Consider the following 12508-nt stretch of genomic DNA (forward strand, 5'->3'; position numbering starts at 1 on the left):
AGCTGGAGGGTGGTGGGAGTAAAGACGTGGCCAGTCACAGGCTATCATAAGTGTCTAGCGGGGTCTCAAAGAGATATTCATATATCCATGCTCATAGCAGCATTATTCACAATAGCTAAAATATGTAAGCAACCCAAGTGTCCACTGACAGACGAATGGGTAAGCAAAATGAGGGATATATAGACAATGGAATACAATTCAGCCTTTAAAAGGATGGAAACTCTAAGACATGCTACAACATGGACGAACCTGAGGACACCCTCTAAGTGAAATAAGCCAGTTCCCAGGAGCTCGGGGAGGAGAGATCCAGGAACTACTATTTAATGGCTCCAGAGTTTCAGTTGGGGAAGAGGAAAGAGCTCTGGAGATGAATGGTAGTTACCGTTGCACAGCAGTGTGAGTGTGCTTAATACCACTGAACTGCACCCTTAAAAATGGTTAAGATCGTCAATTTTAAGTTATGTGTATTTTATCACAATTTTTTTTAAAAGTCCAAGTGGGAGATGGTGAGGACACAGGTGGTGGGGCTGGAGTCTACTGGCCAGTATCTGGGTAGGGAATTGGGAAGTGGGAGGAGCAGGGGATGTCTCAGGTTCTGACAGGGGCGCATGGGTGGCTGATGATGCCATTCCCCTAGAGAGGGAGGGGAGAGAGTGAGAGGAGATGGGGTATTTGGGACCCCCAGAGAGAGAGAGAGAGAGAGAGACACGGGATGTTTCTGCCCATGAGTCAGGTGACAGGACTTACTGTCAGAAGTTGCAGGCTGCCTTCAGATCCAGTAGGCAGCCTCCATGCAGCCTCTCATTTACTCCGTGAATATTTATTGAGAACTTGCTCTGTGCTGGGCACTCTCTTGACCTCTCATTAGAATACCCATCAGACAAGAAAGTGATAGAAATTCAAAGTGTCAGCAGACAACCATAGGCAACGGCAACGGAAAAGAGAAAAGATAAGTGCTGGCTTCTCATGAAGGAACAGATACCTCGGCAGAGATGCCCCCTAACGAAAAGGGTGGGTGGACTCTTAACTCTGATACTTGGCCTGCCCTCTGAGCCTGACTCAAGCCTGTACACCCCAAGAACAGGGCAGCCATCACTCCCCACCTTCCCCAGCAGAGTCCTGCTCTTCTCACCCTCAAGGACTCCCACCCTGATCTCCATCTTTCTAAATCCCAACTGAAGCCACACTTTCCAGGAAACAAGCAGCCAGGAAGGGGCAGCGATGTGTGGATACTAGGATTGGTGGAGTGCTCTCAGAGAGGGGGAGTCTTTAAACTCAAAAGGCCAATTAGAACTGGGGAAGAGATTTGAAATGTCTATGACAAAATGTTAATATTCTTCATATATAAAGAGGACTTGCAATTAATTAAGAAAAAGACAAACACCCCTGCCCCCTCAAAATGGGCAAATTAAAAAACAATTAGGTAAGAAATAAATACAAATAAGTAATAACATTGAAATATCACAAATACTGTTTGAATCTAGGAAACTGTTAAGGATTTGCATGATAATGCTTTGTGTCAGCAGGAGTGTAAGAAAATAAGCCCTCACACTCAGCTGATGGAATGGTAAAGCTGGAACAGATTTTCAGGAGAGCAATTTGGGAAATGCAGCAAAGTCTTAAATTCATCTATAACCTCTGACGTAGCAATGCCACTTCTGGTATTTACCCAAAGGAAATAATTAAATATGCGGGCTAAGATTTAGTTACCAGGATATTTCTCACAGTGACACTATAATTTACAACACGTTGGATATAAATGTTATGAATGTTATATAACCTAAATATTCATCAGTAAGGAGTTGATTAACTGAATTATGGTGCACGCATATAATAAAATACTATGCACAGTTGGAGCCGCCGCCGCGGCCAGCCCCTGAAGCAGCCAGGACAGCCCTCCCACCCCCAGCCCCACCCCCAGCCGCACCCCACCGCCCACCGCCCAGCCTCTGGCGCCATCATGGCAGAAAAGACCTTCAAGCAGCGCTGCACCTTCAAACAAAGGGTAGAAGATGTCCAATTTATCTGAGAGCACCATCCTACTAAAGTCCCGGTGAAAACAACGATACAAGGGTGAGAAGCAGCCTCCTGTCATGGATAAAACCAAGTTCCTTGTACCTGGTCAAGTCAACACATGTGAACTCATCAAGATAATTCGAAGGCACTTACTCTAATCAAGCCTCTTCCCGTTAGTGAATGGACACAGCATCGTGAGCGTGTCCATACCTCTTTCTGAAGCGTATGAAAGTGAGAAGGATGAAGATGGATTCCCGTATATGGTATGTGCCTCTCAGGAGACATTTGGGATGAAATGGTCACTGTAAGACTAGAAAAATGCGTCTGTTCTAGAACTTTTTAAATCTTTGCCAAGGAAAAACAAAGGGATGTTACCGACTGAGACGGATCAGTTCCTCTCATCACAGATCATCAAAACAGTAGTGTTCCTGCTCAGAAGTTTTAGGAAATTGTCTTTGTACTTAAAACAGAAAAACTGAGCTCCAAATGAGCACATTCAGCTTTGGAAAACTATTATTATTTACCCCAGGCTATCTTGCTTTCAAATTTAGAAGTTTAAAAATAAGATACTTTGCATTCTGAGTTGCCAATAAAATAGACCTTCAAGTTATTTTCATGCTCTTTCCCCAATAGGAGCTTGCAATTTGAGCATTCAGAGACACTAAGTCTCCCCTCTAGGTTCACAGAATCTGCGGACTTTATATAGAAGGGTTTCTACCCAACTAGAGAAATCTCCGCAAGAGGATCTGTCAGCGTAAGTTGTCAAGCATAGCTCCCCAAAACGCATTTGCCATAATAGTTGGCAAAAAGCAGGGCACATGGGGGCACGTGAGAAACTCTGAACTGGCAAGGTTCCTGATTCCTGCTCAGCACCCCCAACGTCAACGCTCTTGCAGTTCTCACAGTAAGTTCTTCTTCGATTTGTTCCCTAGATAGCTAGACACAGGAAAGGCACCACTGCTTAGTAGGAACCTTGAGTAATTTATAATTTTGGTCTAGTTTCTCAAAAGGCCCAGAGAAAAAAACATTTCTCCTGTGTTGGATATTCTCTAAGAGCTGGTTCTGGTGCCTGTTTGTGTAAATAAACAAGCAGCTGCAGCAGTTTCATTCTTCAGGGCAGTGGTAGGAACTATGGAACCCTGAAACTAAAAGCGTTGCCATTCAGAGGCTCTTCCTTTACCTTTCAGCTTAAGGCAGTAGATGACCCGTGTTTTATGTTGTGTGTGTGATTAAAGTCTGTTATTAAAGAGTTCCCACATTTTTAAGAATACTTCAGTTATCACTCTTAGGTCAAACAACCACCAAAATTCCCCACTAAGCACATGTCACTTGTGAAGAAGACGCAGCAAAGAAGACATATGCTCTTCCAGATATTAATGCAAGAGTTCAACATCTTCCAAGTCCAACTAGAATAAATGACCAATGCCTCCTACCACCTGTGTGGGGTTCGTATTTACCATTTTCGTGGGAAAGTCACAGACCACTTAGCGTGTGTGTGTAGCAGGTCACGATTCACCCATGTGTATTTAGATGTGTGGAATATCTGTATCTGTTAGTGGAAGATATTTTCTGAAATGGAGGGGAAAAGCAACTTCACTGCGTCTGGGCCCTCGACCCCCAGCCTCCCATCAACCACTCTTCCCCTACACGCATCTGTCCACACGGCTGACTTTTAACATGTGTATTTTTGCATTATGTAAATTTTTAATCAGCCCGTCTTGTTTCAATTGTATACATCATTATATCGGACATTCTTGTAACTACTGTGTGATCAGTAAGATTCCTGTAAGAAATTCAGCTTTTTAATAAAACAAAAATACCATGCCTAGAGGGGGGACTTTGAGCCTGCATTAATGGGTGATCGCTCTATTTCCGGGATCTTCAAAACAAGTACATTTTTAACAAACTAAGGTGAATAAAGGCACAACTAAAAACTGTCCAAAAGAATACTACACAGATATTTACAAAGGTTGTGTAGAAGAATATTTACTGACATAAAAAAAATGCCCCTGGGTTATTGTTGAACGAACATGTAAATATGCAAACATCTGAAAAAAAGATATCTGGAATGAGCTCACCTCTACAGAGAAAGGCAAGGGGTCTGGGGACTTCTGGCGGAGGGGTGGGACCGGCAAGGCTCTATTTCTTGACGTGGGCAATATATATGGGTGTTCCCTTCATGAGTTACTCAGAAAAGCAGGGTTTCTCAACCTTGGCACTGTTAACATTTGGGGCTGGGTAATTCTTTGCTGTGGTTGTCATGAGGGCTGTCCTGTGAACTGTACGGTGTTTAGCAGCATCCCTGGCCTCTAACCGCTAGGTGACAGTAGCACCCCTCCCCCCAACCCAGTGGTGACAGCCCAAAATGTCTCCAGACATTGCCAAATGCCCCCTGAGGAACGAAATCGCCCCCAGTTGAGAACCACTGCATTAAAACATACATTTATATCTTATGTACTCTACTTGGGTGTTAAATTTTGCAACTAAAATTACTTTTTGAAAAAAGGGAAAAAAAAGAACCTTGGAAGAAATACATCAAATTGTTAACAAGTTAACTGAGGATGTGGGGCCATTTTTCACTTTTGCTTTTCTGTAATATACCCTTTTTTACACTGAGTACATATTCTGTTCACAAAAAGAAAACAGAAGGCTATTTTCAATGCTTTAAAGTCATTTTTTCTTTTAAAGATTGGTACCTGAGCTAACAACTGTTGCCAGTCTTCTTTTTCTCCCCAAATCCCCCCAGTACATAGCTGCATATTTTACTTGTGGGTCCTTCTAGGTGCTGCATGTGGGACGCCGCCTCAGCATGGCCTGATGAGCGGTGCCATGTCTGTGCCCAGGATCCAGACCAGCAAAACCCTGGGCCACCAAAGCGGAGGGCACAAACTTAACCACTCAGCCCCGGAGCCGGCCCCTAACGTCACTTTTAATATTGAAAAAGCTGGGTTTAGGGGCCAGCACAGTGGCGCAGCGGTTAAGTGCACACATTCCGCTTCGGCGGCCTGGGGTTTGCCAGTTCGGATCCTGGGTGCCAACATGGCACTTCTTGGCAAGCCATGCTGTGGTAGGCATCCCACACATAAAGTAGAGGAAGATGGGCACGGATGTTAGCTCGGGGCCAGGCTTCCTCAGCAAAAAGAGGAGGATTGGCAGCAGATATTAGCTCAGGGCTGGATCTTCCTCAAAAAAAAAAACCAAAACAACAACAAAAGCTGGGCTCAGGGAGTCCCGCGCCCCTGCAGCCCACCTTCCCTACACAGGTGAGCCACGTCTGCCCCTCAGGAGTGTCTCTGCCTTCAGATGGTTCTATAAGATCCCTCGGGCTCCTGCTTGAGGTCTAGAGACTCCCCGGAGATAGAGAGGGGAGGAGGACAGAGGCAGAAGGGCTGCCTTGAGAAACTGGGGAGGAAGAGAGGACCTGACGGGATGAGAGAGAAGGAAGAGACAGTAATGACCCTCGAGTTTCGGGCTGGTGCGCCTGGGTGAATGAAGCAGGGCAGAACTTCACCAAGTGGGGACACAGGAGATCCGACTTTCAGGGAAATAAGATGTGTGAGCTCCAGGGCAACGGGAGCTTCAACCTGTCTTGTTCTTGGGTGCATCCCCAGCACTTCGAACAGCACCCAGCATGTAGTAGATGTTCAATAAATATTTGTCCAATGAGCTAAATGCATGAAGGAAGGGACATAAATAATCACGTTGGAGGGTAGAAAATGGGCAGGGCAGGAGAGAGGTACAGATCTCTAATGCTTTAGGAAGTGAAGCTGCTCACTCACGCAGACGATCAGTCAAAAATATCTACCACGGGTAGTTTTAGCTGACTAATTATTAATACAAAAACAAAGGAGTGATAAGTGTTCATTAACAGCCTCTACCCTGAAGCTCTGAGACACGGAAACAAAAAAACTGCCCTCGGAGTCCAGCCTCCCAGAGCTCATAGTCTATTTTGGGAGGCAGGTCCTGAAATTACATCCAAGGCTGGAATGCCCGGGGGACAACTGCAGGGCAAGGGGGCCAGCCCCTAGTGCAGGCCTCTGTCCCCTCCGCCATGAGGGGGTTGGGCTCAAGCCTTCTCACCCCTGACTGTGAATGTGAAATATTTGGAGAGTTTTTAGAAACACCTATATCTGGGTCCCTCCTCTAGAGATCTAGCGTCAAGAGAGGAGGGGACAGGGAGGCTGGCAGAGGATTTTCCTAAAACTTCCACATGATTCTGATGTGCAGCCAGGGCTCAATACCCTAGCCTAGAGGATCTGTAGGTTCTGGGTCCGATTCTAGCAGCCAGCCTCCCTAGCCTCAGCCTAGCCCAGACTCCAGCATGAATACCTCCTGTGCGGAGGGGGGTCAAATTAATTTCGCCTTTCACCACATCTCACGTCAATTTCTCTCAAGGTGTGGTTCTGAAATAGCCTGCCTCAGGTAGGTGTTAAGCACTGATTCTCAGGTCACACAGACCTGCTAAATCGGAACCTTTATGGATGGGACCCAGAAATCTGTCTTGCAAGCACACTCTCCAAGGGATTCTCAGGCACAGTAAAGCGTGAGGACCACTGCCCCAGACTGCATGAGGCTCCCAGGCACATCCAGCGGACGGCTAGAGGCTGGGTCAGAAAGCACACAAACACTACGGAGCACCTATGTGCACTCAGCACCAGGCGTCCTGATAAACAGGACAGGCTGCTGCTCTCAAGGAGTCACTCATCCTAAGCCAAGTACTGCGCCCAGGCCTGTTCCGGTGAGTGCGCTAGCAGACCGAACAAGGTGCTGTGCATCCAGAGAGGAGAGACTAACGATAGCCAGGGGAATCCTGGGGTCCTTCCTGGAGAAGGTGGCATGGCAGCAAGGCTTTGGAAGATAAATAGACTTTAAACAGTTGGAGATGGTACATTCTATTATATTTTAGTTTTGCTAGCGGGTTGTCAGCCAGCAACCACACCAGGGAACCCCACCACCTGTCTGTCAGTCGTCATACTGTGGCGGCTGCCTGTTGCTGTGAGGCTGAAAGCTACACCATGGGTATTTCAAATCCCAGCAGGGTCGTCCATGGGGACAGGTTTCAGCGGAGCTTCCAGACTAAGACAGAAAACCCTATGAATAGCAGTGGAGCATTGTCTGATATAGCGCCGGAAGGTGAGAGGTTGGCACAAAAAGACCGGGCAAAGTTCCGCTCTACTGTACACAGCGTCGTTTGGGGTCTGAATCAACCTGATGGCACTAACAACAAAGGGGTTTGTCAGCGCGAATAAACACTAAGGCATTGTAAAGGGCAGGGAAAGCAGAGACTGGGGGAGGACGGCAGCTCTAGCAGCCAAGAGGGGCCTCAACAGATTCAGTCACCCCCTTGAACCGAGGGTGCTGCCCACTCCGAGCACTGGCAGCTCCCTGCCATGACCACTGACCTGGACACACCACTGACTTCCCTAGGTTTCCCCCTTTAAGCACATACTTTTTAATTCCACAAAACCACAGGATATGCCTCCTGGTCTTACCTCTTTCCTCTTAGGAAAACCCTCTCTCCTCTCCTTATTTATCTTTCTTTGCAGAACTGGGATCCTGACTCACAGCCATTGTTCCTTCTCTTAATTTTGACAGATCCTTCCTCTTCCCTTTCCCCTCCTGAGACACCTCCTCACATGGGAATGTCCGCCTTGAAGCGGGGCGGGTAAGGGTGCCCTGCCAGAAGCAGGCGGCTGAGCCCTTGGTTGCCCTGAACAGAGAAGAGAGACCCTTTCCTGTCTAAGGACTACCTGTAGGCACCCACACTCTTTGAATTTGGAAAAACATCCTTGACAGCCTCCCAAATTTCTTGTATCAAGGCCATATCCATCCTGTTCTGTTTCTTTTCCTCCCAACTGAGACAGGACAGAGTCAATATGGCCAGTCTTCAACAAAGATGGGCGAATGAATGAATGAATGAAATAAAGACACAACTTCCAAAGTACACCGGCTACACGTCCAGTTGCTAAGGGATTCCTCTCTCTATTCTGCACCCATTCTCCAACCCACCCTCATCCCCACCGCCCGGGAAGGACTCGCACTTGATCCCCTCCGGGTATTGGTCTTAGAAAAGTGATAGCTGTTGGCATATTATGGCACTTGTAGTTTTCCGAAATTTCAGAGCACTATGGCATTTATTGCGCTCTGTTTCATCCTCCTCGCCCCCTCTGCAGAAGACAGTGCTGAGATTTCTGTCCCTTCTGACTGAGGGAGAAACTGTGGCCTGAACGGTGGTTAGTGCAGGAGCCAGGGCCGCAGACACGGCCGTGCGCGCAGAGTCGGTGGTGCGGCCGCGGGGCTCTCACCTCGGAAAGTCAGGCTGGCGACCGGGTCGCTGCGCCGGTCCTTCTTCACAGTGGGAAGGTTGCTGGCCTTCACTAGCAGGCAGCACAGCATGGTTCGGCCGCCCTGGGCGCGCAGAAGCGCGCGGGCAGGACGGGGCAGGAGCGGGAGCGCGAGCGCGGGGCCCAGGTACCCACCGAGCAAACGCCCGGCTCCGCGGCCGCCGCGCCAAAGTGGAGTGCCGCCTTCGCTGCGCCTCGGCGAAGTCCCAACGCCCGGGAGAGGCCGCCCAAAGGACACCGGACACCCACTGGGCGGACCCTCCCCTTCGGCCCCTTCCCGGATCCGCCTTGCCCGCGGCGGGCGGGGCCGACAGGAGTCAGATGGTTGCCTGTGGGGGGGCTGGTGCCCCCTCCGCGGGTTCCCGCTCCCGGGCCAGGAATGGAAGAGCCATTGACGCGGGGCGCACAGCTCAGCCGCGCTGCGCCGACAAGGCACCTCCGGCCCTGCTTGCGGAGTCCCCAGCGTCCGGGGCTCCCCGCGCGTCGGCCGCTCTCCTCCCTCTGCGCCGAGCCCAGGCCGGCCAGCCGAGGGCGCTTGGCGAATGGGTGCGAAGGAGAAATGCACGAAGGCCGGAGGACGGGGAGATCCGGCTGCAGGAACGCGAACGTGTCCGCGGAAAGGAGTCGGAGCGAGCGCCGAAGGAGGCGTGTGCGGGGCGGCAGAGCGCGCGCGGCTCCCCGAGACCCCGGCCTCCGCGCCGCCCGCCTCACCCCCTGCCCGGTTACCGGCGCTCGGGGCCCCGACCCCCTGAGACTCCGAGGCTCGAGCCCTCGCGAACCCGCCTCTGAGCCTTCTCGAGAGCAGTCTGGGGTCGCTCATCGTCGGACACAGAGGTCTGTGTCCAAATTATATTGCATTCCCTGGAGCACAGCAGTCCGCCCACTGCCCATTCCGTCCCCTGACACAGCCGCACCACACCAGCAATCTCCAGGCCCCCTGGCCCCCGCTATGGGGCAGATTTCCTCTAGCGTGAGCCTCGAGCGGTGACAGCCCTTAGCACGCTTTCCCGTGTTATGTCTGGTTCTTTTCCACCTGATGAACTTCTCGACCTCAGGGGCCCAGCTTCTCACCTGTTTACCCCTCTACCCCAACACCTGGCACCAGTCAGGGCGCCGTCCCGCCTCCCACGTCCCAAGTCTCACTCAGCCTGAATTGAGTTATTAGTTATTCTGCTGCATAAAGTCGCAGTTTCCTTTCCCCTCTCTCATTTTGAGGATCCAGCCTTTTCATGTGGCTAGACCACCACCTGGTGAAATCCAGCTCCGCCCGCTCCACCCCTCATCCTAAGCGCCAAAGGTGTTGCAGAATAAACCAGCTAACCCGCCCCGTGTCACTAGATATTCATGACCCCTGACTAGGGTGGACCCTTACTGCTGCCGGCAATCATATTCCACTTCCCGTCTCTTCAGTCTGCATCTCTCCTAGACGACTATTTCATACCTTTCTCCCAAAACCTACGACACCCCTTCGCCATCCCCACCCTCAGTTTGCCTCCTATATACTGAGTAGAGAACTTCCTCAGGCTTCCAGCCTCCTAAGCCCCATCAGTATTGTGTGCAGATCCTTTGCCTTCTCTCCTGTTATCATGAATGAATCATCAGTACCCCTAAGACCCCTGGGCGCCCAGGCAGAGGTCCTACCCTTCCCACCCACTCACTGACTAGTCTGAGGCTGTCCTCTCCCCACCTTAAAGGTGCGCCTCGTCTAGCTGGCCTGGGTTATCTTCTCCTGGGTCTGCTGCTCTGCCTGGGTGACTCTGCCCTGGTGACTCTGCCCACCGTCATAATGAGGGGGACACTTGCTTTCTCTCCAACATCCAGACCCCCTTCCTCCCTCTTAGCAGAACCCGACTGCTCAGATACCACCCCCAGCCCCAGCTCCAGTGGATCCTGATCTAGTTGAGCCCGTCTCCCGGCAACAGCTATTGGTCTAGTGATGGGCATATGTCCTGAGTTGTTGTCCCAGAGGGACAGACTTAGACTCTGTGAATGGACTAGCCCAACTCCCTCTCCTGCTTCACGAAAATAAGGAAGCACGTAGATCCCACTGCTGCCCAGCTCTAGGATGCGGCAGACACCAAGGATGGCAGACCAGAGAGAAAAATGGAGTCTACCTGGGTCCAGGATGGCTGGGGAGCTCTACACTCTATATGCCCAGAGCCCACCAGGTCTCTGGATCATACTGGGGCCTAGGACTCAATGGGGCTTCCTCCCCTGGGGACTTGTATCAGGAACGAAGATCACTTTAAGACTGTTCATTATTAAATTCTCTTTGAGGCAGGATTTCACTTACCTGCAGCCTAAACCATCCTTACTGACACCCATGACTTTGGTATCGTCTATGTGCCCAGAGCATCCGAATGCCTCCACTGAGGCATTTCTACCTCCACCCTCTCCTGCTGGGCCTCTGCAGGACTCCCTTAACTGTCACCTCACGGTCACTCTGGTCACCTCTGGTCCACTATCCACACTGGAGCCAGGAGATCTTAAAACAAATATGATCAGGTCACTCCCCTGCTGAAAACCCCTCAGAGGCCTCCCGTGCTCTTGGGATAAAGCCCGGATCCCTTACCTCTGCCCACAGGGGAAGGCCACTCGGCCCTCACTCTCTGAGCTCCAACTCCAGTGGCTTCTCCGTTTCTGGAACGTGCTGAGCTCCCTCCCAATTCCGAGCTCTGCTGTCGCCTCTGCCTGCACCTGCCTTCCCCTCACTCTTTACAGGGTCACCCTCATTCATCCTTCAGGCCTCAGCTTAAAATCCCTTCCCCAGGGCAGCCGTCTCTGACTTCCTGGTTGGGTCCCTCTGGCTGGACAGCAGCACTTGTCCTTCCTAGCACTTGTCACTATTGTAAGGAATAACTAATTATTTGTTTGATGTCTGGTTAGACTGTGGAGTCACTCAGTGAGGGGAGAGACCAAGTCGGTCTCAGTCAGCCAGGGATTCCCAGCGCATCGTCAGGGCTGGCCTGGGCTTGATGTTGTGGGCACTGTGCTGTGCTCCCCAGGGTCCCTTGTATTTGGTGAGGAGGCTAAACCAGTGGTTCTCAAAGAGGACAGTACTGCCCTCTAGGGGGAATTCTGGATATGCTGATTTGGGAGATTTTTTACTGTCACAGTGACTTGCGGCTTTGTTCCTTTCCCCCACATACCACACCCTGCCCCTTACTCCTGCTCTAATCCATCAGAGGCAGCACAGGAAATCTGTAAGGGGCATATCTAATATTTCCAGAGGAACATTCCAAGGTCCTAATGTCTGGGGCCTTGTTTTTTCCCAAGGCCTGACATAGGGGTCCAAGGAGCAAACAAACCTCGCCCCTCTGCTCAGTGACGTCAACCTTGAGATGAACACTCTGCATGTGAGTTTACATGATTCCTCCAGGGCACGTTTGCCCAAGTCCAGAACCTTCCAGGAGTATGGATGGTCCAATGCATCCTTCTACCCTCTCACATCACATTCACTAAAGAATGTGTCCCACAGATATCCCAAACCAACCAGGGGGGTTGACGGGGCACCTGCGTGTCCACTGAGGGTGCAGAATGCACAGGTAGGAGTGATTATGGCTACGGCCATAATCACATGACTTCCCGGGAAGAGCAGCCCCATAGTGGGCACAATCAGGTGGTCCTGAACTTCTGTCCCAGTCTGTGTGAACTGAGGCATGGCCTTGACCTTTCAGAGTCTGTTTCTGCTTCTGTGAAATCAAGAGAATGATAGTTGGCAGCGGTGTAGGGAGGACAATGCCAAACCCTAGCTCCTCCAGCACGTGCAGTGCCTGGCTGCACAGTAGGTGTACAATGGCTGTTAGCACCCTTCCTGCTAACATTTCCCTCTAGTGAACCAGTCTAGGAAAGGACTAGCATGCAGGCAGCAGAGAAAGAGATGGCGTTTGGCCTGGGGAGAGGGACTGAGAAGGTTTGTGGGCTTGGGGAGTCACCAGAGGGATTTGTCCCAAGAAAGACCTATCACCATGGTCAGGGCCATGGCCAGCTATCAGGCAAGTGGACAAATGCCTTTGCTCCAGGAGGAGCAGCCAGAGGAGACAGGACCAGCGCCCCAGGGGGCAGAGGGGATGACCACTCAGCCCATTGTGCCCAGTCTGGTAGGACAGTGGATGGACAAACAGAGCTGATGCTAGGACTGGCCAGGC

At 50.8% G+C, this 12508-nt stretch overlaps 1 protein-coding gene and 1 pseudogene across 28 annotated transcripts in view; one reads left to right on the forward strand and one right to left on the reverse strand.

Moving 5' to 3' along the window:
• The window catches only part of DYSF (dysferlin), a 210030-nt gene that overhangs the window by 192475 nt on the left and 5047 nt on the right, over positions 1-12508 (reverse strand). For 6 of the 28 annotated variants that reach the window (XM_070573801.1, XM_070573791.1, XM_070573796.1 and 3 more), the window contains exon 1: positions 8322-8604. The exons of 12 other annotated variants lie outside the window; for them this stretch is intronic. In XM_070573801.1, coding sequence (XP_070429902.1) covers positions 8322-8412 — 91 coding nt within the window. In that variant the 5' untranslated portion in view covers positions 8413-8604. Of the gene's footprint in view, positions 1-8321; positions 8833-12508 lie in introns of those variants that run through there. 10 more of the 28 variants (XM_070573813.1, XM_070573807.1, XM_070573809.1 and 7 more) reach the window with 4 other exon arrangements.
• On the forward strand, positions 1961-2442 carry LOC103561359 (microtubule-associated proteins 1A/1B light chain 3 beta 2-like; annotated as a pseudogene).

Source organism: Equus przewalskii, chromosome 14 (assembly GCF_037783145.1).
Source record: "Equus przewalskii isolate Varuska chromosome 14, EquPr2, whole genome shotgun sequence".
NCBI classification, from domain to species: domain Eukaryota; kingdom Metazoa; phylum Chordata; class Mammalia; order Perissodactyla; family Equidae; genus Equus; species Equus przewalskii.